The sequence below is a fragment of the Trichechus manatus genome, unplaced genomic scaffold, assembly GCF_000243295.1.
Source record: "Trichechus manatus latirostris isolate Lorelei unplaced genomic scaffold, TriManLat1.0 scaffold00001, whole genome shotgun sequence".
Taxonomy (NCBI): Eukaryota; Metazoa; Chordata; class Mammalia; order Sirenia; family Trichechidae; genus Trichechus; species Trichechus manatus.
The window spans coordinates 8,933,535-8,959,959 of NW_004443937.1; the positions used below are offsets into that span (position 1 = coordinate 8,933,535).

General features: G+C 45.2%; 1 protein-coding gene across 2 annotated transcripts in view; it reads right to left on the reverse strand.

Moving 5' to 3' along the window:
• The window catches only part of SRGAP3 (SLIT-ROBO Rho GTPase activating protein 3), a 301,121-nt gene that overhangs the window by 15,349 nt on the left and 259,347 nt on the right, over positions 1-26,425 (reverse strand). For both annotated transcript variants that reach the window (XM_004368295.2, XM_004368294.2), the window contains exons 14-18: positions 25,518-25,595; positions 17,410-17,544; positions 10,669-10,774; positions 10,229-10,456; positions 7,510-7,589 (exon numbers count right to left, since the gene is read on the reverse strand). In XM_004368295.2, the coding sequence (XP_004368352.1) occupies positions 7,510-7,589; positions 10,229-10,456; positions 10,669-10,774; positions 17,410-17,544; positions 25,518-25,595 (627 nt within the window). The remainder of the gene's footprint in view (positions 1-7,509; positions 7,590-10,228; positions 10,457-10,668; positions 10,775-17,409; positions 17,545-25,517; positions 25,596-26,425) is intronic.

A 26,425-nucleotide genomic window follows, 5' to 3' on the forward strand; every position in this document is an offset into this window, starting at 1 on the left:
CAGTTATGCCAGCACCATTTGTTAAAGAGACTGTCTTTTCCCCAATTAATGGACTTTGGGCCTTTGTCAAATATCAGCTGCTCATAGGTGGATGAATTTACGTCTGGATTCTCAATTCTGTTCAATAGGTCTATGTATCTGTTGTTGTACTTAACTCTGATCTTGACTCAGGGTCACCTTCCTGTAAAATAAGGACATCTTTGTCCTTCTGCCTCCTGTGTTTTTGAATCTCCCACCCAGCCATGGGCTGGAGCTGCCCAGAAACCTGTCTGCCTGCCTGGTGACAGAGGCAGAAAGGCCAGAGGGTTGGCGCGCCCAGGAGCTGAATCCAGACAGGCTTCACTCTTGGGGGTTTAAAAGCACGTTTCACCCCAGGGATTTCCTTTGAACCAGATTCCCCACGCTGATAAAGGAGCTGACCAGGTTTTCTGACGCTAGCTGGAGCCCAGAGAGGCTGCCTCGGGTTTCCAGTTTCTGCCATTCCCACCCGCTGAGCCTCCAGCAGTCACTGGACTATTGTCTGGAGCTGGGGGTTGGGGGTGGGGATGCCAAGGAAAGAAAACAGAGGAGCAGGGGTGAGCTGCAAGCTAAGAGAAAACACGTGTGTGTGCAGATGTCATTACATAAGTGTGTGTGGTAGAAGCAGGAATAATAGCTACCATTTATTAATAAATCTATTATTTGGGTTTATCGTATCTAAAACAGAATATGTGATTCTCCCCCTTATCACTCTCCCACACAACCTACCCAAACTTAACTTCATTCTCTCATCTTCCCCATCTCAGGACATTTTCCCAGTTGCCATGAAGTTGATTCCGACTGATGGCGACCCCATGTGTGTCAGAACAGAACTGTGCTCCATAGGGTTTTCAATGGCTGATTTTTCAGATGTAGATTGCCAGACCTTTCTTCTAAGGTGCCTCTGGGTGGACTCAAACGTCCAATCTTTCGGTTAGTAGCCGATCTCATTAATCGTTTGCATCACCCAGGGAGTCCACCCAATAGAAGCTGGAATCCTCTTTTCTAACCAGGTCATGAGCCCTGCCTGCATCGGAGAGGACATGCTCCATCCTCTTAACACTACCTCAACTCCACCCCCACACAACCCACATCCTGCCCCAGAGGACAGGTTTACTAGGGGCCCAGAAGAGATTAGGTTTACTAGAGGTCAGGGTCACTGTGCTAAAGGTGGGAACTTGTACATGCCCCCTCTCCTCTCTCATCCTCCCTGCACCCAAAATAATAAAATGACCTAGGGCCTGTCCATCGGCCTCCCCTCTGCTCCTCTTCTCACTCATGACCTTGGTTCATTCATTGCCTCAGGCTGCAGCACCAGCTGATAATTAAGATTAAGACTTGGTTTAGGAGGAAGGGAGAGTCCTCCCTAGGTGTCAGGCCTAAGCCACAGGGTGTGGCTTTTTCCATCTCTGCACTAGGGGTTAGCAACATCAGCCAAGCTAATAATAAAGCGCCACCTGTTATAGGTTGAATTGTGTCCCACCAAAGTATGTGTTGGAATCTTAACCACTATACCTGTGGATGTAATCTCATTTGGGAATAGGGTTTTCTTTGTCATTAGGCCATACCAGTGTTGGGTGTGTCCTAAACCTAATCACTGCTGAGTCATAAGGAGCAACACAGACAGAGAGACCAGCAAACCCAAATGGGGGAAGATAGATGCCACATGAAGATCACCAAGGAACTGAGGAACAGAAGCTGAAAAGAGACAAGGATCTTTCCCCAGAGCTGACAGAGAGGGAGCCTTCCCCTATGGCTGGTGCCCTGAATTTGGACTTCTAGCCTTCTCAACTGTGAGAAAATAAATTTCTGTTCTTTAAAACCACCTACTTGTGGTATTCCTGTTACAGCAACACTAGGAAACCAAGACTTCACTGTTCTCGTTTTTTATCATTCTTTACTTCTTACAGGGACGGTGGCCATATTCAGGCAGAATCAGGGTGTTTGTCACTCAACTGACTGCAGTACCATTTTAATATCACCAAAACCTATCGTCATTCACACAACATGGACGGATCTCAACACATAATGTTGAGTGAAAGAAGCCAGACCAGGATGACTACCTTCAGTAAGATTCCATTTATAAAAAGTTCTAGAACAGGCAAAACTAATCTCTGGTGAAAAAAATCTGGACAGTGTTTGCTTCTGGGGTAGTGGGGAGAGGAAGTGACTGGGAAGGGACAGGAAGGAACTTTCTAGGGTGCAGGAAATGTTCTTTATCTTGAGAGGTGTTTGAGTTGCACAAGATTTCTCATTTATGAAAACTCTTGAGATGATACACTTAAGATGTGTACATCTCGCTGTATGTAAATTTTACTTCCAATTAAGAACCACAAACAATACTGAGTTAATGATTTGCATGCTGAAGTGTTTGGGGGCGATATATACTAATGACTGCAACTTGTGTTGAAATGTAGACAGATGGTAATCAAGCGAAACAGAGTGTAATGTTAGAAACTAGGTAATGGGTATATGGGTGTTCACTGTACACTTTCTTTTACCTTTTCTGTGTGTTTGAAATTTTTTATTAAGAAATGTTGGCACCTGGAGCAAAGGAGAATGAAGAACACCACAGACACAAGGAAAGTATTAGCCCAACAGACAGAAAGGGCCGCATAAACCAGAGACTTCATCAGCCTGAGACTGAAGAACTAGATGGTGCCCAGCTACCACCAGTGACCACCCTGACAGGGAACAGAACAGAAAGCCCCTGATGGAGCAGAAGAAAAGTGGGATACAGAACTCAAATTCTAGTAAAAAGATCAGACTTAATGGTTTGATTGAGACTAGAGGGACCCTGGAAGACACGGCCCCCAGACTCTCTGTTAGCCCAAAACTGAAACCATTCCCGAGGCCAAATTTTCAGACAAAGATTAGACTGGACTATAAGACGTAAAATGAGACTCGTGAAGACTGTGCTTCTTAGCTCAAGTAGATACATGAGACTAAATGGGCAGCTCCTGTCCAGAGGTGAGATGAGAAGGCAAAAAGGGACAGGAGCTGGTTGAAAGGACATGGGAAATCAGGGGTGGAAAGGAGGAGTGTGCTATCACATTATAGGGGGGGCAATTAGGGTCACATAACAAGGTATGTATAAATTTTTGTATGAGAGACTAACTTGAATTGTAAACTTTAACTTAAAGTACAACAATAATAAACAAATAAAAAAAGTACATCTCCCCCCGACACCCTGAAAAAAAAGAAATGTTGGGAACCACAAACAAACCAATAAAATCCCTACCCTGATTTCTAACAGATGACTAGAACCATCTGATGAAAGCCACGTACCCTCTTAGAGGCCCACACGTCAATAGGAACAAAAATTTTCCCACAATGGACTTCCTAAAGCCCATTTACAGATGCTGTATGTGTCCAAGTAGATAAGGTTAACAACCCTTAGCTTAATAGCTTTCTAGCTTAATAGCTGTGGGTGATGGGGAGGAGTCAAAGGAACTCAGAATTTTGGGAAAATATCAGTGAGAGAAGGAACCTTGATAGTGTAGTGATTAAGCGCTCAGCTGCTAACTGAAAGGTTGGCAGTTCAAACCCACCAGCCAGTCTGTAGGAAAAAGATGCAGCCGTCTGCTTCCGTAAAGATTACCCACTGCCGTTGAGTCAATTCTGACTCATAGCGACCCTACAGAACATAGAGTTTCGAAGGCTATAAATCTTTATGGAAGCAGACTGCCATATCTTTTCCCCGTGGAGCAGCTGATAAGCTCGAACTGCCAAATTTTTGGTTAGCAGATGAGCACTTTAACCACTGTGCCACCAGGGCTCCCTCTGTAAACCCCATGGGGTAGTTCCACTCTGTCCCATAAGGTCGCTATGAGTCGGAATCAACTCGACAGCAGTGGGTATCAGTGAGAGAATGGAGATGCAGCTAACATTGAAAACTGATATACTGGACCTATATAAACAGGCTTCTGTTACTTATTTTAATGGTTTTTTAAACTGGCAAAATCATTCCTCATCTAGCATTTGATTAGCACGGTTGTTCTTGATGGGCTGCCTTGATTTCTTTTTATTTGGTTTTGTTTTGACAATCCGGGCTTCTCAGCCTAACCATGGTTTCTCTATAAATCTTGGAGATCAATGAACAAGCACAAATATATTTTCCAGTCGTATAACCAGGATATGCCAATACACTCAAAGGACAACATAGGCATCAGTCAATACAGATTCTGCTGAGACAGTAACAGATGCCCAAGTAACTAAACTGTCCATCCAATTTGGTCATTCATCAGCTGACCCGTCTATTACACGGACATGCAGTCTTGGTTCTATGGCTAAGTTGACTTTTGATGTCTGCTGGATTCCATTCATACAAGTGTTTTCAAGAGAAAAGAAGATATTATTAACACCTCCTCCAACCCCCAATGAAGTGTCTTAGAGTAAATAGGCAAATAAATCAGGTTTAGGCTACCACTGATGAGCTGGTAAAATTCTCTGAGACTCAGTTTCCCTATCAGGATTTGGAAGGACTTACACTTGATACAGTGAGCCCTGGTGGCACAAGCGTTAAGCACTTGGCTGTTAACCAAAAGGTTGGTGGTTTGAACCCACCCAACAGCTCTGTGGGAGAAAGATGGGGCAATCTGCTTCTGTAAAGATGAAAGCCTAGGAAACCCTATGGGATAGCTCTACTCTGTCACATGGGGTCACTGTGAGTTGAAATCGACTCGACAGCACCTAACAACAACATATTTGATACAGAGTCAATTCATGTTTCTTACCCACCTACTTGTCCCAGGCACTGTGCTAAGCTGCTTTGCATAGGTTACCTCACAATTCTCTTGGGGGTGTCATTCCCATTTTATAGATGAAGAAGCTGAGGCCAGAAGTTACAAGGCTTGCCTCAGATCACATGGCCATAAAAATCTCCCTTTGCTTTCAAATCCAGGTCTCCTTTCTTTGAGTCCAGACAGCACCCTCAACTGTCCCTGCAGCTCCATATTTCTGTGATTGTTTTGGTGGGGGTCCCCATGAATGTAAACGTTTAGAAAAGGCAGTTAATTTTCCTCCAAAGAATGCCCCCAACTCGCCCCCCTCAGCACACACTGAATTCTTTGAGGGCCATCAGGGAGCACAAGACTAGCTCTCGCAGGTGTGGCAACAGTCTTCCAGGATGGTTCTCCCTGCCTTTGTCATTCTCAGAAACCAGCAGCCTTACAAAGAGCCAAAGAAGCATGGGTCCTTGGGGAACTGGATACAATGCTGGGACTCATCCCGTTCCAGGGACAATTGTGAGCCTTTGCTGGGGGGTGATTACTGGTGGGGGACGAATCTGCTGTGTATGTCCACGGCAGCTTCTTCACTGACCCAGGAAGCCCCATCCTCTCTGTCCCTCAGTCATCCTCAGTCTCGATGCCCATAGACTGAGGAGCTTGGGAAAATTCACCAGGTGCAGGATGACAGACAGCCCCAGAAGGTGGCAGTGTGGGTCAAATGCCGCCACCAGCAGCAGCCCTGACAAGTCTTAATTCTGAAAAATCTCAGTCTACCTCATTTGACATAAGACAGGTTTCCCTCAGTGGAAGAAGCGAGACTGAGAGCCAGATCTACAGCAAGAGGGACACGCACGCACGCACACACACACACACACACACAGAGTCAGAGACTAAGAGGACAGAAAGACAGGAAGAATGAAGGGTGAGAAAGACAGACAAACACAGATCCAGAAATAAAGAAAGCAACAGATGGAGAGAAGCAGAGAAGGAACGGGGGCTGGTAAAAACGATGGAGAGGGGAGGGAAAGGGAGAGCTGGAGGTGGTATAGAGAGGGGGGAAGGAAGAAAAGAAGACAAGAGAAAAGCAAATCACTGCAAATAAGCAGAAGGTGGAAGCCTTCAAATCTCCTAATAAAGTCCCCCACAGGACACTCTCCTCAGTTTAGGATGACCTCAGCCTTTCAGGATTCTGAACATTACATCTGGATTTTCTTTTCCACATCTGTGACCCTGGCCTGATCCATTCGCTTCCTTTCGGGCCACTGATTGGATTATGGTTGAGCTTATGACCCAAGTCAGTCCAATGAGACTCAATCCCAGGATCTTTGTTGGAATCATTATGGAAAGAAAATCTTTTCCACTGGGTACTTTTGGCTAAAAGGATGGTGAAAGCCTGGACCTGCCAGAGGCCACTGCACAGGGATATCTTACTTGAGAATGAAGCCAACACAGAGGGAAGCAGAACAGGAAGATGGAAACAAACTTCTCCAAAATCATCTAGCTACTGGATTCAGCTGTGCCTGAAGCCATCCATATCTCCCCTGGGACCTTTCAGGTATGTGAGCTGATTCCCTTTTACGGGTAAGTCAGTTCAAGACGGAGATTCTGTCACTGACAACTAAAATAGTCCTACTAGAATGTGAAAACTCACCTGTCAGTCTGGTCTGTTTAGCCAACTCCCAGAAACTCTACCTGACTCTCCTGACAAAAGTGGTGGCCTGCAAGGCCTGGGACTGTTCCACAAGGGAAATGCAAGGGCCAAGTAAGAGAAATGCTAAGTAATGATTAAAAACAAACAAGCAAAACTTTCCCAGGGAGAAGGGAGGGTTATCCCGACTGGATGATATTCATTTATCTCTTCTGATTGTAAAAGAAATTAAAACATCTTCATGGGTTCTAGGCACTGTGCCTACTCTGCCTAGAGGATAAGTTGGCCCTGGGTTCATATAACTCAGATTACTTGTCTACATAGTTTAATTTCTTCTTGTCTAGAAGGGGTAGGGGAGCCCAGTAAGCTCCACTGAGCCTGGGCTGGCCCTGCTCTCTCACCCTCCACATACTTCCTGGACCATCACCCTTGGGCTTCACCTTCTGGGGGCCCACGGCACTGGGGACACACCTATAGTCTGGCATTGTCACTCTGTGTCATGGGGAGCTGCTTGCCAGTCTGTGTAGGTGGGGTGACAACTAGACAGGAGTCTCATTCACTCCGGTGCTCCAGAGCCTGGCACAGAAGATACTCAGCAAAGGTTTACTGGAGGGATGGGGGTGGGGGCGGTGGAGATAAAGGTGGCTTCCTACTCGGGACACTATCATCACTTAGGATCTGGGCCATGGCTCCGCAGGATATGTAAATGGATGAAGTAGTGGGTGTGGAGTATGATGAACTGGAGTGCACTGAGTCTCCATCTCTTCTGAGGGATGAATTGCTGATTTGGAGAGCCGGAGGGGTTCTATGGGTCAGCCCTGTGGTTGGGCTGGTGAATAGCCAGCATAAGAGGCCCCTGGGGAAGTTCCTGGCCGGCACAAACTGTTAACTCTCTTAGCTGTTAACTGAAAGGTTAGAGGTTTGAGTTCCCCCAGAGGTACCTTGGAAGAAAGGCCTGAACCTACTTCAGAAAAAATTAGCCATTGGACACCCTATGGAGTACAGTTCTACTCTGACACACATGGGGTCGTCATGAGTTGGAATCAACTGACGACAACTGGTTTGATTTTCTTTGTTTGGAGAAGTTTCTTGGCCCGAACACCCCTCACTCACCTTCATCGCTGGTATGAGGCTCAGTGCCATTGTCATGGTCAACTTCATCAATAGTCCCTGGCTCGCTGTGTGGGCTGTCACTGCAAGGAAACACAGGAAGGGGACTCACCAGGGGGCTGTATACCCTCACACCACTCTCAGCCTCCCACGGGTGCAGTCCACTCCACCTCTGGGTCTTTACCCCAATCAGGCCCTGGCCCATGGCACCGTCTTCTCCATTCTGCCCCATCCATGGGCCTTCATCGGTGAAGCTCCCGAGTTTCTCCTCCAGCTCCCCCACAGCCCTGTACTTTGCTAATGACGAGCAGGCCCTGAGGGCTGCCTGCAGATGCTACTGGGCAAAAGTCCCAATCTGCCCAGGGGTGAGAGCAGGCTCACATTCATGACATACATGGTGGCAGAGTGAATCCAGGTCCACCATGTTTAGTTATGAATGTGCCGGCACCATTTCACCACCTGCTACTCCCTCGCTAGATTATAAGCTTCTTGAGGCCAGGGCTCACTCACATAATCAGTCTTTTTATTGAGCCCTTGGTTGAGTCCTAATACAGGCCAGGCACTGTGCTAGATATGAGGGATGCAATGATGGGTAAGACAGACGAGGTCCCTGCCCATATGGAGCTCACATTCTAGAGGGGGGACAGGAAAAAAGCCCAAGTAAACAGGCCAGTAAATAAAATAGTTGCAAGCTGAAATACCTGTTATGTAGGAAACAAATGAGCAGAGACAAGAATAGCAGAGACTACCAATGTAGGGTGGTCAGGGAAGGCTTCTCAGAGAAGATGCCATTTCAGGGGATATGGACTTCATTACTGAAGATTTTGCATTGCCTGCTGGATAAAGTCCAGACTCTGCAAAATGGCTTCCATACCTGGCACCTGCTAACCTACAGAGCCTTCTTCTCACCACTCCCTTGTTGCACACTACACTTGGCCACACTACCTGCTCTTCATTTTAGTGAGTGCTCCAGGCCTTTGCACATGCTGTTCCCATGGCCTAGAACATTCTTTGCCCACTCCTCACTGGGCCGACTCCAGTTCATCCTTCAGGTCTCAGTTCAGTCTTTGCTCCTCCAGGGGGCCTTTTCTGACCTCCGAGATGGGCCTAGGGGCCCTATTTCTGGAACGTCCTTTTGCCTCCTTTTCTAGAGTTCCCTGACACCAGGGGTTAATCTTGATCATGGTTACATCCCTGCCTCCCAGGCTAGGGCCGGGCCCATGACAGGTGCTTGATAACCATTTGTTGAATGAATGAATGTTGTCTACTGTGATGAGAGACCTCAGCCAAGAACTGCTTTTTGGCCTTGAAAACTCCTCCAAAATTACCATGCAATTAATAGTTTTCCTTTCTCATGGGAAACAAATGAGATTAAGAAAAGTGTGGTTATTGTATTTTGTTCTTTGATAAATAAGCTAAGATCTGTGTGTCCTTCACAGAACACTAATTATATATATCGCAACAAGGAAAGGGAATTGGTAATGGTTGTAAAAACTGTGAAAAGCTCCTCTTTGTCTATAAATTATGTTTGCTGGCTGTTAAATGTTTCTGTTACAGAACAGGGACCAACTTGCTCCTTAGTGCCCCCAACGAGATTAGAGAGCCGTGATTAGGCATCACTATGGTCCATTATTTCTTTGTGGTTAGGGTAACAAAGGGGCTGGAACACCTCCCTTCTTTGAAGCAGTTGCCCAAATATGTCCACAGAGCTAAGGCAACTCAAGAGTCCAGGAATGCTTCGAAAATCAAAAGACAAACTCCCCTGTATGCACTTGGTTGAAAGCAGTACAGGTAATACCTAAACATTTAGCTGCGTATTGTCTTGGACTGGGAATAAAGTAATAGCTGGTCTTTGACTGGTCTTTGTCCCTTGGTGTTCTCAATTTCCTGTCTTCACCACATTGTAAGGTCTTAGCCTGGGGAAGGCAGTCAGCCCTGATGTTGGTAAGGTCGTAAAACACTAGTCCTATGACCCAGTGTAGTGCCAGGTACACAGAGGGGCTTACCTAAACATTGTTGGCCTGGTGTTGAGCACTCAAAAAAAGTGAACTTCTTTGTGTGGAAAAGAGAACTCCTAGCCGGGAGGAGGAAACGATGGGAAGTGTCACTCTTAGTTTATGAGGCTGAGGTGGGGATTAGTTACTCCCCTGCTTCCTTGTGACTCAATCTGGTCAGTTAGAGCATTATGTCCCCCTACCAATGTGATTGGTTCAGGGACCAGCACCAGACCAAGCCTCGCCAATGAGCACAATTCTTGGAACATTTGGATAGGAGATGCTCTTTTTCCACCGGGGATGCTGAGAGAATGTGTTCTAAATCTGGAGTTGCTGCCTGCCTTCTTGCAACCACCAAGGGAGAGGCTGCCTGAGAATGAAGCCAACACAGAAGAAAGCAAAGCCACAGTATGGAGACTGCAGACCAAGTCCTGATGATAACACTTGAGCCTCTGGATTCAGCTATACCTGAAGCCATATTCCCAGACTTTTCAGTTAAGTAAACAAATAAAATCCCAATTGGCTTAAGCCAGTTTGAGTTGTATTCTTTGTAACCAATAGAGTCTTGACTGATATACCTATCTATCGTTAAAGGGTGTTGTGAAGCTCAAATGAAAAAATGTATATGGAAGTATATAGTAAAGCAGTAAGAAAATTGAAGAGCTTCTTACTGTTCCTGTTGAACAACAACAACAATGATAGTAATAATAAGAGGAGTGGAATCTTACCAATATTCTTCCCCTCCAGCCATGCATTTTTCATACACAGGCCCCTCTAGCTCCCGGGGGCTGGGGAAGATGGCTTCATGATGGATGATGATGGTTTTGATGACTTCATTGACGTGTGCCTGGCAGGACACAGGGTCCTGCCCATCAGGGATGTGCATGAGGGTGGGCCCGAAGCAGATGGCCAGGTTGTAGGGATCCATCATGTTCTCGTCGCTATACTGGGAGAGGCTAGAAAAGAGGAGGGACCCACAAGTCACCCGGGGAAGGCCAATCCTCCCCCTGAGGTCTCCTTCTTTGGGGGTTCTGCTCAAATCCAGGAAGGTTCCGTGTTCTGTTTTGAAAACAGTAGTACCTGCAAAAGCCTCAGTACACCCCCTCCCAGGAGGCCAGGGCAGAGTCAAAGAAGGGCCCCCTTGGCTAGGCAGGTCAAAGGCACTCACTGGTTGAGGAAAGCGAAGAGGTATCTCATGACCACGATGACCACACGGGGCAGGGTGACGAGGATTTGTTGGATCTGGTGCACCCTCTCAGCTGGGGTCTCCAGTTCTGTAACATAAAGCGGCTTTTCAGGGCGCCTTTTATCCTCAAAGGTGTACTGGTTCCCACCTCCTACATCGGCTCAAGTGGTTCAAGAAGGGCCAGCTTTGCTCTGACTCTAGGGATCAACGTGGCCCAGGACTGGCCAATCAAAGCATCACATTCCCCTGGCCACAAGGATTGGTTCAGGGAGGAGGTGTGGCCTAATCAGAATGAATCACAGTTCATCCTTGGGACCTTGGGATGGTGAAACCTAGAGAGAGGTGCCCTCTTAAACTTGTGTAGACGGAAGTCAGAAGCAACTAGAGGCTACTAGGAAAGAAGAGCTTAATTGAGAGTGAAGCCAGCACAGAGATGGAAAGGGACAGATTCCTGCTGATACTGTGTGAGGGCCTGGATCCAGCTGGGCCTAAACTTTTTGGGTACATGAACCAATACATTCTCTCTTATGTATGCAGCCAGTTTAACGTGAGTTTCTGTCACCTGCAACCTAAGAGTTCTGACAAACACAAGGACCACATTTTATTACAGTCTTTATAAACAACAGCTGCAGCACACGTGTGGCACATAATAGGTGCTCAGGAAATGAGTACTGAGTAGATAACTACCTCTCAAGCTACACATCGGCATGTATGGCACTTCTGACCATCCTAAAGAGACAGGCAATGGTATTTTTAACAGTCAGGCCAGGGGTGAGCTTGGTAAGGAGAAAAAGTGCTTCTGGGCCTTTGCTTTGTGGAGGGCTAAAAAGAGTGAGCAGCCAGAGCTCTGATATTTATTTGCAGGGCTAATTCTCAGAACAATGTCAGTTTCTTTTTTTTAGAACATGTTTCTCTCACATAGCCCTTCTCTCTGGCCTCCACGTTCTGTCAGTGTGTTCCCTCTAAACCACAACTTTTCCCATTTCTCTTCTGCATCCAAGGCCCTTCATGATGGAGCTTCAACCAACTTTGCCTGCCTTGTCTTCCAGCCACCGCTCTTTCCCAAAGAATCTTAAGATGATCTAGAGCTTTGTTTCTCAAATGAGGGAGTAGTACACCCTGCGGGTATTTAGAAATGTATGGGGCTTTTTTGAGGTTGTCACAATGATTGGAAGGTGCTACTAGCATTTGGTGTCCAGGGGCCAGGGCGCTAAGTGTCCGGAATGTGTAGGACACACAAGATACTGTCCTACCCTAAATGTCAACAGTGCCGCCACTGAAAAACTCTGGGCCATGCCACCCTATCCACAGCCTCCCTCTCACAAAGGACTTTCCTGACCCTGGGTCTCTGCACACATCGATGAGCCCTCTTTTCTGCCCAGCACATTCTAGCTTACCTCGAAGGCCTCTACGAAGGCTTGCCCAAACCTCTCCAAAGAGTTAATGGCTCTACGCACACACATCAATTTTATCACCCCTCACTACAGTGTTTTTGTGGCTTCCATCATATTATGCATTAATATTGTTTTTCTTAAATACATTTATTTTAAAAAGAAACTTTACATCACTCTGTAAATGAGAAACCAGGATCACTCGTCATAACTAGAAGGTGACATAAAAGTAGATACAATGAATCCAAATCGGAAAAGAAGAAGTAAAACTATCTCTATTTGCAGATGACATGATCCTATGCATAGAAGATCCTAGAGATTCCACAAGAAAACTGCTGGGATAGAAGAATTTAGCAATGTTAAAGGGTACAAGATCAACACACAAAAATCAGTTGGGTTCCTCTATACTAACAAAGTCTACTCCAAAAAAGAAATTAAAAAAAAAATTTATAATATTTCCCAAATCAATAAAATACCTAGGTATTAACTTAACCGGGAACATGAAAGACTTATACAATGAAAATTATAAAACACTACTACAAGAGACTAAAAGAGACCTAAAAAAATGGAAAGATATCCCAGGCTCATGGATTGGAAGACTTAATGTAGTCAAAATGTCAATTCTACCTAAAGCAATCTAGAGATACAATGCAATCCCAATACAAATCCCAACAACATTCTTTACTGAAATGGAAAAACTAATGACCAACTTCATATGGAAAGGAAAGAAATCTGAATAGCCAAAGCAATACTGAAGAAAAACAACAAAGCACGAGGCCTCACGCTCCCCAATATCAAAACGTACTATACAGTCACTGCAATCAAAACAGCCTGGTATTGGTTCAACAATAGACACACAGACCAGTAGAACAGAACTGAGAACTCAGAATTAAACCCAGCCATCTATGGACAACTGACTTTCAACAAGGGGTCAAAGTCTATTCAGTGGGGCAGAAACAGTCTCTTTAATAAATGGTGCTGGCAAAACTGGATGTCCACCTGCAGAAAAATGAAACAGAATCCATACCTCACATCATACACAAAAACGAACTTAAAATTGATCAAAGATCTAAATGTTAAACCTAAAACCATAGAATTCCTGGAAGAAAACATAGGGAGAAAACCATGGGACTTAACCTTTTATAAAAATAGGATAACAAACATAATAAGAAATGCATGAATAGAAGAAGACAAAACAGATAGATGGGACCTCATAATGAAAAACTTATGCTCATCGAAAGACTTTATTAAAGAGTAAATAGACAACCTAAAAGTTGGGGAAAAATTTCAGAAATGGCTTATCTGATAAAGGTCTAATCTCTAAAATCTACAGAAAATGGCAACAACTTAACAACAAAAAGACAAACAACCCAATTACAAAATGGGCAAAGGACATGAACAGACACTTCACCAAAGAGGACTTTCAAACAACCAACAAACATACGAAAAGATGTTCACGACCATTAGCCATTAGAGAGATGCAAATCAAAACTACAATGAGATACCATCTTACCCTGGCTAAAATGCCACTGATATAAAAACAGGTAACAACAAATGTTGGTGAGGATGTGGGGAAACTGGAACCCTTCCATTGCTGGTGGGACTGTAAAATGGTACAACCACTATGGAAAATAGTATGGCACTTCCGCAGAAAACTAGAAATAAAACTACCCTATGATTCACCAATCCCATTCCCAGCTATACACCCTAGAGACCTAAAAATAATGACACAAACAGACATATGCACACCTATGTTCTTTGATTCTTTATTCACAACAGCAAATAAATGGGAACAACCAAAATGCCCATCAGCAGATGAACGGATAAGCAAATTGTGGTATATACATACAGTGGAATACTATGCAACCATAAAGAACAATGATGAGACTGTGAAACATATTATAAGATGGATGGACCTGGAGGGCATAATGCTAAATGAAAAAAGTCAAGCATATAAGGACAAACATTGTATGAGCCCTCTTTTATAAGAAGACAAGAATAGATAAATATAAACCCCAAAACCCATTGCCATCGAGTCAATTCTGACTCATAGCAACCCTACAGGACAGAGTAGAACTGCCCCATAGGGTTTCCAAGGAGCAGCTGGTGGATTCGAACTGCCAACCTCTTGGTTAGCAGCCAAGCTCTTAACCACTGTGTCACCAGGGCTGCAGATAAATATAGAGAGACCAATATTCACGGGTGGTTCCGGGCAGAGGGAGGGGGAGGGAAGTACACTTCATTCTGTAGACACTAGTTATTTCTGGTGATGGGAAAAGTAGATGTAGTGATCACAGCATAACCAAGTAAAAATGAACGTTTGAGCACATATGGATGGGTATAGGCAAATTGGTATACAAGTAGGTGCAGGTGTGTACATAGTTGAGCACAGATAGAAGTATCTACATGTGTGTGTTAATACAAATACGTGGGTTCAGGCACATATAGTCACTGAAGACACAAATACAGATACTCCTCAGACATAACGGAACACCTTCCAACATTGGTTTTCTGGGTTTGAAGGCTTAGGGCCATAGTCTCATGGGACAACTCAATCAACTGGCATAGCATAGGTCACAAAAATCATGATCTGTATCCTAGTGAAGTGAGTAGTGTATGGAGTCTTAAAAGCTTGTGAGCGGCCATCTAAGACACAACTATGGGTTTCTACTCGCCAAGAGCAAAACAGTAAGAAGGTAACCAAAAGCACAAGAAACAAGTCTACGTGAGCCACAACCTCATCTACCCTGAGACCAGAATTAGATGGGGCCCAGTTACCATCACTGACCATTCCGACCGGGGTCACAATAGTTGGTCCCAGATAGAATGGGAAAAAAAGTATGGAGCAGAATCCAAATTCTTAAAACAAAACAAACAAAACAGACAAACTGCAACAGTAGAGAACAGAACAGAGGACTCCCTGAGACTATCACCCTGAGACACTCTTTATACCTAGAACCGAGCCTATCCCCCGAGAGGATATTATCCATAAGATCAGTGCCCTACTTAAAAACCATCAGTATGAGACCAAAAGGTTGACAATTACTCAAAAGCAAAGATGAGAGGACAAGACGGCAGGGGAACTAGAGTACTGGAAAGGGAATAAACTGAACACAATTGAAGAGAATGTTGACACAATGTGATAAATGTAACTAATGTCACTGAACGATTTGTGTGGAAACTGTCAAATGGAAACCTAACTTGCTGTGTAAACTTTCACCAAAAACTCAATAAAATATTATTAAAAAATTAGATACAATGAAAGTAAAACAATGTTACTTAACTATAGCTGGACATTCCTGCCTACAGAATTTCTGAGGCTGAGGCCTGGCTCTCTGTTTAAAAGGGAGGTTGGCGGGTGAGGGTTTCTTGATGTCATGAGAGGGCATGGGAGGAAACTGAGGACTTCCTAGTTCACAGTGTGGTTCGAGGTCTGTAATGTCATGACCTTGTGCCACATGGGCATCCTTGTCTGCTCAGGGGCTTGTTCAGGAACTGGACTACCGGGGGTTCTGGAGTCGTGGGCTGAGCAAGCAACACAGGGCTCAGAGAGAGTTGGGGGCTTTGTGGTGCAGAATTTCTGAGATGTGATTTGGGCCTGGAAAGACGAGCAAAAAGTTGCGTGAAGGGTAGAAGGGCTAAGGAAGGGTCTTTACGCAGGCTTCCCTCTCCTCTTGCCAACTTCTGGGATACTTTCCTTGCTGCAAATCTCTCTCAGCATTTCATAAGTAACATCCCTAGTGAAACTGAGTGTGGGACAATTTTAAACATTCTAAAATAGAGGTTTATTTAAAAAAAAAAAGTATCCTCAAGAGGTTGCCTTGGATTTTTTCATCTTACAGTCAAGATGCCTTGACTCCAGCCCCCAAGATTGGGCTGTTGCCTTGATTCACAGAAACATATTAATCAACTAAGTGGTAACTTTGGTGAAGGGTAAGACAGTATACAATACTGACGAAGTCAGCACAACTTGACCAAGGCAAGGTCATGGAAGCTTCATAGACACATTCAAACTCCCTGACGGACCGAATTACTGGGCTGAGGGGTGGGGACCACGGTCTTGGGCGACATCAAGCTCAACTGGCATAATACAGTTTATAAAGAAAATGTTCTACATCCTACTTTGGTGAGTAGCATCTGGGGTCTTAAAAGCTTGCGAGCGGCCATCTAAGATACTCCACTGATCCCACCCTGTCTGGAGCAAGGGAGAATGAAGAAAATCAAATACACAAGGGAAAGATTATTCTAAAGGACTAATGGCCCACAGCTACCACAGCCTCCACCAGACTGAGTCCAGCACAATTAGGTGGTGCCCGGCTACTACCACCGACTGCTCTGACAGGGATCACAATAGAGGGTCTCAGACAGAGCTGGAGAAAAATGTAGAACAAAATTCTAACTCACAAAAAAAGACCAGACTTACTGGTCTGACAAAGACTGGAGAAACCCCGAGAGTATGGCCCCCGGCCACCCTTTTAACTCAGTACTGAAGTCACTCCTGAGGTTCACCCTTCAACGAAGATTAGACAGGCCCATAAAACAAAACGAGATTAAATGGGCACATCAGCTCAAGGGCAAGGATAAGAAGGTAGGAGGGGATAGGAAAGCTGGTAATGGGGAACCCAAGGTTGAGAAGGGGAGACTGTTGACATGTCGTGGGGTTGGCAACCAATGTCACAAAACGATATGTGTGTATTGTTTAATGAGAAGCTAGTTTGCTCTGTAAACCTTCATCTAAAGCACACACACACAAAAAGAAACATACTAGTCAGCAGGACTCTCACAGCTAGCGACGTCAGAGGAGGCACCTAGTCAACTTATTTTCACCATTTCCCTTGTTTGTCACGTCACTGACCTGACCCCTAAACTTTCCATGGCTCCCTATTACCCAAGGGGAAAAGCTGCAAAACCCTTGCAAGGCATTCGAGGTCCTCCTACTCTTGCTCAATGCACTGGCTGGGACACTTCTTTCTGGTCCTACTGGTCTGTGGCCTCAACCCTCCACAGGATTCCCTGTGTCCACTCATCCTGAAAGACTCTGCTCGTATCACTCTCTCGGCTCTGATCTGTGAAACCAAGTCCCCCTTTGCCTCTTCTCCTCTGAGCCATCCGCTTTAACTCTTTCATTATAAAGCATCTTGTTATTTCCACAACTAGATTTTAAGTTGTATGGGGACAAGGGTCACCCTTCTTCTTTCATAATACCCCTTCTCTCTGCCTAGCACAGTGTTGAGCTGTAGCACAACTTCAATCAAGAGTCATCAAGGAACTGATCGTTCCACCAGGAAACACCCTCACCTGCCTGCCCCTTCCCAATCCCACTGGTACTTACTAATAGTAGATATCAAATCTTGAAACCTTTCCTTAGGAAAGAGTGGATTTTCCAGTCCTCGGAAATACAGTTTTAAAACACCAGCGACTGAATTGATATCTCGTTCATTTTGATCGTCCACAAGAGGGTCTTCACCTGAGTGGAAACAGAAGATGTTTCAGCTTGGTAAGGAGGCAGCCAACACATCGATGGCAGGAGGTTTGTCCTGGCCCAGCCTGCGCTGGAGGAGTTGCCTACAGCACAAGCCTCACCAACACACACCCATTCCCAGCAAGCTTGAAGTCGTCCCTGCAGCTTTTTAATTTGAAAATGTTCAAATCTAAAGAAAAGTTGTAAGGATAATATATGTATACCCATTACCTTCATTCACACCATGTAATTATTAAAATCTGGCCATATTTGCTTTCTCTCTATTTATATTTATTGTTGTCCCTGCTCAACTATTTGAAAATATTTTGTGGACCTCACAACACGTACTTATGAAATATTTCAACACACATCTCTTAAGAATAAGGATGTTCTCCTACATAACCATAACAGTATTATTACACCTATGAAAATAGTAGTTCCAAATATCACGTAATATACAGTTCACATTCAAACACCCCCAATTCGCCCCATGATGTCTTTTCTAGATTTTGTAAAAATCTAAGATCTCATCAATGTTCACACAGTTTATTTGGTTGTAATGTCTCTTTAGTCCTTTAGACTAAAGTCCTTTAGACCCCAACTTTTTGTTTGTTTTTTATAATAGTGACTTTGAGCGCTTAACCATCTGTGCCACCCAGGGACTCCTTAACAATAACAATAAATTCTTAACAATAAATTTTAGAAATCCCTCTATATCAGTTCATAGGGATCTTCCTCATTCTTTTTTCTTTTCTTTCTAATGGCTGCAAAGAACTCTATTTGATGGATAGATCATAATGTATTTCACCAATTGCCTATAGATGACATTTGCCTTATTTTCAATATTTTGCTATTACAAATATTGCCACAGTGCATAACCCTGTGCAGATGTTTTTTGTATTTGCGGAGGGACATCTCTGTGGTAAGTTCCTAGAAGTAGGATTGTTGGGTCAAAGGGTAAATTCATATGTAGTTTTATCAGCTATAGCCAAATTACCCTCCTTAGGGGTGCGCCACTTTATATTCCCATCGGCAACATAGGAGAATGCTGTTTTTCCATAGGTCTGTCCATGGAATGTGTTCAATCTTCTGAATTTTTGCCAGTTGGATAGGGAAGAATGGTATCTCAGAGGAGTAGAATTTTTCAATTTAATTCCAGGCTTGCTGAGCTAGTTCATCCTGGGAGTCTCCCTGGGGGAGGTGAAAGGAATTCAAGGAACAATCTAACTCCTTCCTGAAGGTGTTGAGAGACATCTGTGCAATGGACACCTCCTCCCAGCAAAGCCCAGAGTCCACCTCTCAGATAGGCAACAAATGAAGAGCAGAACCAGAAACTCACACTCAGACCTCTTTATTCTGCCTCTGTAGGAAGAGAGCTCATGACCCTGCCAGGAACTCTGCTAGCCCCAACATGCTTTAGTGTGAATTAGAGAAAGGGCTCTCTTCCTCCCACAGACAGTCCTATACCAGAGCTCACAGCTTATAGAGCGTGAGCTGGCATTCAGCTCCCGCCTGCTCTTTTGGCTGGACCCTTTGTACAGTGCCCAGCACGAACGACTGTGTGTGGTGGCCCTGACAACCTCTCAAGTGTCTCCACAGGAGAAGGAGAGAATGTTTCCCCCACAAGATTTCTTTGTGGAGAAGGAAGAGAAAAAACTTTAAAAAAAAAAAATTGTCTGTACTCACATAGCACTTGCACAGTGCCAAGGAAGACCCCCCTGACCCTTCTCTCCTTCAGGATTGCTTAGGCCCCCGACACTTGAACAGTCAGACAACACAGCTCCATGTCTCGTAATGCCTGAGAAATATTCTGTCTGCTACCTCTGGTTTTCTAATCCATCTGCTGTCTGCCTGCCTACCTGTCTGTCTATCTTTCTACTTACTTCTTTTGCAGCAGAACCTTTTTTCTTTCTTAAGAAAAAAGCTTCTAAGAAATTCCAACGGAGCTTCCTTAGCTGAATGGATGAGGGAAGGGGGTGCAAGCCCTACCTCCTCAGCCTCCCTCTCCTTCCCCGTAGTGGTCCTTGAGGCCCCTCTGAGGGACCCTAAGGAGTTCTAAAACTGCACTATACTAGACTGTTCCCCTATTAATACCACAAATTACTCTTGTGGCCTCATGATTCAAAGGCACATGAATTTTTTTCCTCCATATTGCCTATGCTCTCCCATTGTTAAGCATGATTGACATAATGAATTCAAATACATATGCATACACACCAATAAACAACATCATGATAAATGAAAAAGAAATCAAGGTTGTCATTGATTTCATTCTACTTGGACCAATAATCAATGTCCATGGAGGCAGCAGTCAAGAAATACAACAACTTAATGGATTGTGCAAATCTGCTGCAGAAGATCTCTTTAAATTTTTCAAAAGCAAAGATGTCACTTTGATGACTAAGGTAACCTGATCCAAGCCATGGCCTTTTTAATCCCCTCATATGACTGCAAAAGCTGGACAATGAAAAAGGAAGACAGACAAGAACTGATGCACTCAAGCCATGATATTGGTGATGAATACTGAATGTACTGCGTACTTCCTGAAGAATGAACAAATCAGTCTTAGAAGAAATACAACCAGAATGCTCCCCTTAGAAGCAAAGATGGCGAGACTTTGGCTTGCTTACTTTGGACACGTCATCAAAAAGACCAGTTGCTAGAAAAGAACATCATGGTTGGTAAAATGGAAGGTCAAAAAAGGTTAAGGAGGCCCATGGTGAGATGGATTGACACAGTGGCCAAAACAAGGGACTCAAACATACCAATGATCATAAAGATGGCACAGGACTGGGCAATGTTTTGTTTTGTTATACATAAGGTTACCCTGAATCAGCCAACTCAATGGCCATTAACGACTACATACATACACAGACATACCATTATTTCTTTCCCTTCTTCCTAGAAGGCACTCGGTCCATAAGGGGAGCCATCCAAGCACTCCTGCCTCCTAGCCGAGGCCTCTGGCTCTCTGTAAGGCTAGTGAATTTTGGCTCCAGGAATGAGTGGAATTCCAGAGCTCAAGATGAGCAGAATGGTTTATATGAACAACAGCTTTCTCCGGGAGGAGAATGAAAGGTAAAATTCCAGGCAAGTCTGGGAGAAAGCTGTGTTTACACTTTGCTACCTAATATTCTGTTGTTGTTGTTAGGTACTGTGGAGTCAGTTCTGAGTCACAGTGCCCTATGTAAAACAGAACGAAACACTGCCCGGTCCTGCACCATCCTCACAATCGTTGCTATGTTGTAGCACATTGTTGCAGCCACTGTGTCAATCCACCTCGCTGAGGTTCTTCCTCTTTTTCACTGACCCTGTACTTTACCAAGCAGGATGTTCTTCTCCAGGGAATGGTGCCTCCTGATAACATGTCCAAAGTACGTGAGACGAAGTCTTGCCATCCTCCCTTCTAATGAGTATTTTGGCTGTACTTCTTCCAAGACAGATTTGTTCACTCTTCTGGTAGTCCATGGTATAATCAACATTCTTTACCAACACCATAATTCAAATGCATCAATTCTTTGGTCTTCCTTATTCACTGTCCTAATATTCTGGGGGAGGTAGAATCATTACCCAACAGCCCTGCCTGCCCCTTACTCTTAGCAGATCACCTGGGCATTGCCAAATACTTTAAAGCAGGACCATACCCAGTGCTATTCTACCACCTGTCTGCCAGTTTGTTGCACTGTGGTGGCTGTGTGTTGGTATGATGCTGGAAGCTACACTACTAGTATTTCAAATACCAGCAGGGTCACCCATGGTGGACAGGTTTCAGTAGAGCTTCTAGACTAAGACAGACTAGGAAGAAAAGCCTTATGATCTACATCCAAAAATTAGCCAATGAAAACCCTATGGATCACAACAGAACACTGTCCGCTACAGTGCTGTGAGATGAGCCCCCAAGATTGGAAGGCACTCAAAATACACAGTGGTGACAATGGACTCAAGCATACCAACCATCATGAGGATGGCACCAGGCCAGGCAGCATATCATTCCGTTACACATGGAGCTGACTCAACGGCAACCAACAACAACCCACCCAGTGCAGAGTGTGAACACACAGTGTGTGCTTAAAGGGTCGGGGGAACCTGCTCCTGGACTCAGAGCACGATAGGAAGCTTGGAGGTGGTCTCACTCACAGGGCAGTTCTCTGTGGCCACAGACCCACCCAAGCCCATTCTTAGGTTCCTCAACGTGACAAGCCCTCCCAGCATCACCTGGTTATACCCCTCTTCTTGGGGCAGGAAATAGATCTTAGAAGGGCCAGATCCACAGTCCAGAATGTGGAGTAACTTCAGTCCCAAATCCAAACCCCATCTTGACCTGGGTGAAAGGGCTATAGATCCCCTCCCAGCCATCTCCACACGAGGAGAGATACCGGTAGCTCTCTCATCTTTGTGTACAAGTAGCACACAGAGGGGAGGTTTGTGGGGAAAGGACGGCGGTGGAAAAATGACCGGGGGAAGCAAGAGCCCGGCTCTCCCCAGGGCACAGCTGCTGATTCCCGCCTCCCCATTATGTTTTCTCCTTCATTTTGCCAGAAGATTACAGAAAGATCTCAAAACTTGAGCAGTGAGTTAAAGATTTATTGAGAGCAAAAACATAATCCTAACTAAAACCCTGGTTGACTTGTGTCAGAAGAAAAAGAAAGGAATAATAAGCCAAAATGCTATAATGTTGGTAAGTTTACAGAAAAGAACTGTGCTCCTTTCAAAAGGCTTTTGCAAGGCATGGAGGGAAGAACTTCCCTGGGGAGAGAAAAAATGGGGCCAAAGAAGAACAAGATCCAAATTTCTTTTAACAAGTGGTCAAAATGTAGGCACCTGGCAGGGATTAGAGGATTTAAATTTAAAAAAATAAAAGGAAGAAAGGGAAACACACTATATACTGGTGTGGGACATGAAGAGGTGCTGAGCTGTGCTCAGCTCAGGCCACCTGTGTGCCAGGGAAATGTGGAGAAAAGCAGCAGGTGGAAAAAGAGGAAGAAGTGGAGTTTGAGGACAGGTGAGAGAGGGTCCACAGGTACCGAGCCAAACCCAGGGCATTTGAGACTAGGTGATTCAGCTACGCATGATGTGAATGGGTTTTTCTAAAGGAGACATGCCAGAATCTATTCTTGTAGAATACGACATGCTCACTGTAGGCTAAGGTGAGTCAGGAGGACAAGGCTGGTGAGAGAATCCGATTCATTTTGGACTGATGAGAGAGGGAGAGAGGCCAACTACGTACGTGAGGCAAAGAAAAAGCAAAAACTATGTTCTACAGCTGAGAATTTGGGTCAGCCAATCTCTGCCCAGCCAGGCTCTGCCAGGTAAGCTACGGCTTGTTAGGAACAGAGAAGTCTTTTAAATTGCACATCACCCCTGCAAGGCACCCAAGCAAGTTACAGGAGGTGCTGGCCTTAGGAAATCACATTCAAGAAGGCAGCGCTGCGGGGTGGGGAAAGGGCTCTGCCTGCCTGTTGTAAACAGGCATGCATAGAATATGGAGAAGCAGGGAGATGTCTGGCCAGGCGCTCGCCAGGCTGGAAGCCCGTGCGGTGCGTGTACACAGGAGATCCAAGGCAGGTCACATAGAATTCTGCATCACTGAGGAGCCCAGGAGGATGGAACCAGCAAAGTTCCAGACTGTGCCTCTTATTTACAATGAACACAGCAGAGCAGGGTTGCTAAGGAGTTGGGGGGAGATAAACAAAACTCTGGGTTATGTGGTTCAGAGAACTCAAGAGAAGCTCCGGAAGATGATGAGTAACACTTCTGTCAGGGATGCTGATGGGGGAGGGGTGCCTCTTCCTTTGTGGCCTTCGCCCATACTGTTCCCTCGGCCTGGAATGCCCTTTCCCTGCCCTTGCTTCTCCTGGCTCTTTAAACCTCAGCTCAGACATTTCCTTCCCCAAGAAGCCTTCCCTGGCTTCTCTAACCCCCCTCCCTGCGCCCCTCCCATCCAAGCTGGGATAGAGATTTCTAACCACGCTAAACCAAATCAGTTGCCATCGAGTCTATTCCAACTCATAGCTGCCCCATAGGGTTTCCAAGGAGTGGCTGGTGGATTTGAACTGCTGATCTTTTGGTTAGCAGCCAAGCTTTTAACCACTGCGCCACCAGGGCTCCCTAACCATGCTCGCTACCCAGTGCTTTTTCCATCACTGCACTGCTCATTCTGCTTACTAAACTGTCTCCCCCAGCATGAGTGACTGTGTTTTGTTTATATTGTATTCCCAGGGCCTAGTACGTTATACCTGGTGTTCCTGGATGGTTCAAATGGTTAATGCCCTCTGCTGCTAACCAAAGGCTGTGGGTTCAAGTTCACCCAGAGGCTCCACAGAAGAAAGGCCCAGTGTGATCTACTTCTGAAAAATCAGCCATTGAAAACCCTATGGAGCACAGTTCTACTCTGACACACGTGGGGTCGCCATGAGTAGGAATCGATTTGACGGCAACTGTTTTTTTTAAGTCTGTTACCTGGTACAGTGTAGGGCTCAATGCATATTTGCTGAGCAAATGAATAAGCAGATGAATACATGCCCGAGTAGGAGCTGGGACCAAGAGACTTCTGGGGCTCTGGTTCTCAGTGCCCAAGATCCTGAAGAAGATTCCAGAACTGAAGTTCCCTTGGGCCCCATGGGGCCACTGAGCACCACATCCAGCCAAATCCTGCTCTCTGTGCCTGGATCCCAGCCACAAGGCCTGTGGTGGTGACTGCTAGAGCAAGCAGAATGCTTTCTCCACTCTGGAGCTAGACCTCAGGACAGAAATGGGAGCAAGATCGCTCAGGAGGCAGCCCCTCCAGGGGAAGCCCTGTAATGAATAGGGAGGATTCTATGGCTGGAGCCCCCAGGGAGACGTCTGCTCAGAGCAAAGCCTAAAGGATAAACCACCTCCCAGGGCTGTTAGGAGGGTTACCTAAAACAATGGGTACTAAAGTGCTTTGTAAATTGTGATGTGATGTACTGCTGGGTTTGTGATTGGGGTCCTCAGACCAAACTTGATACTGGAACCACTCAAAGAAAAAAGCAGTAAAACTGAGTCAAGAAGGCGTAGATGGGGAGAGGTGATCTTTCCAAAATGCTGGAAAACTGGAGACAGAGATATAACTTGGGATGCTCCAATACTAAATCTTTCCTCTCCTGGGATAAGGACATGGACTTGCTAGTGCTGTGACTGGTTCAAGATTCAGGGAGCATGATGTTTGAAAGTATTCCCTTGAATGCAAATCCATGGATTTGCAGCTCTACTGTAGTGGTGAGATATGCCTGGGTATAAAAAGGCAGGGGTGCAGCAAGAGTTGAGCTTTTCCTGATCCAGTGAGTCTTACTTTGCATGGATGCTGCCTCTGCCCTCACTGGAGACTTTGAGGCCAAGACAGGCTACTCTAAATAAGTCACACTGAGGTGGCCACCTCAATGCAAATAAACTTTTATATCCTTACTTAATCAAAGTGGGAACTGGGTAACCTCACGGCTGGGGAGTGTGTGTGGTATGACGTATACTCTTCCTGCCAACGTGTAGCTTGCCAAAAACACTGCATTAAAAAAAAAAATGAAGAATTAGGATATTCTTAAAAACCATTTAGTGTTATCCATGTTCTTCCAATTTTTCTAAAATACAGCATCCTTTATAGATTCATCTAGATATTCCAGAGTTCTTTACAAGACCCTATTTTTCTCCAACCAGTGTAGGATCCACTGGAGAAAATCATCCCTAAGCAGTGGTGTGCTTGTAGATGTTGAACAGCCAGCTCTCCAGAGGGGAAAACAAAGTTTTAGCTTTGGCAAATTTCTGTGGTGTAAATACTCCCACCATGGCTGATTTCAAACTGCCAAGGTCAAGTCACTGATGGTGAAGTTGGGAACAGATGTACATAATTGGCTCTTGCAAGCTGGTACAAGCCAGCTCTGGCACACCACTGGCCCTAAGACATGTTCTAACACCCATCCTGGTCTCCCCTGGCCACGAACTTGAGCTGGCCTCTCTGCACCTACCTCTCTCAAAGGAATTTTTGATGTCATTGACTTCCACCTGAGATCCCGGCACTCTGAAGATCCCCTGCTGCTGGAGTCCTAAAAACAAACAAACGAACAGAAAATGCCAAGAGGCCTTGAGCTCATCAGATCACAGGGAAGAACTGTGACTCTCCCCACTGCTTTTCGCTCTCTCCCACCAACCTTTATGAGAGAGGCATTCCCAGTGAAGGTCTCCTGGCAGGAGCCCACGCTAAGGGCTTTCGCTGTGAAATACAGCTGGCCAAAATACTCAGACACACCCTGTCTTCATATGCCTGTGACCACCTGTCCAAGCTTGGAGGAAAAGGCCATGAGAAATTTATATTAACACTGGACTGACAGACCAACTGCCAAGTTTAACCAACAGGTCAGTTCAGGCAAATACCTGGCTTGGTGCACTTTTCCCACTGGGTTCCCAGTTATACTGGCACCAAGCAGCTTGGCCTGCATTTACAGATACCACTCTGGGTGTAACAGCCACAGAGATCTGGAATGGGAATGATCAATGCCACTCCCTCAACCAATCCCTCTCCCTATACAGGTACCTTCTTCCTTCAAGAAAAGCTGGAGGCTAGAATGCATTCTGGCCTGGGGATCAAGGAGTTCGGGGAGAGTAAATTATTAAAGAAAAACAATCTCTTTTTTTAAACATATTTCTAAAGGCCACAAAAAAGTGGAGACCCTGATACCTGACATAGCAGTAATGCCAAAATAGCAACTTTAGGATTGAAGGAATTAAAAAGGTCTACCTCATTTCAGGAGCCTTGGTGGCTCAGTGGTTAAGAGTTCAGTTGCTAACCAAAAGGTCAGCAGTTTGAATCCACCAGCTGCTCCTTGGAAACCCTATGGGGCAGTTCTACTCTGTCCTATAGGGTCGCTATGAGTTG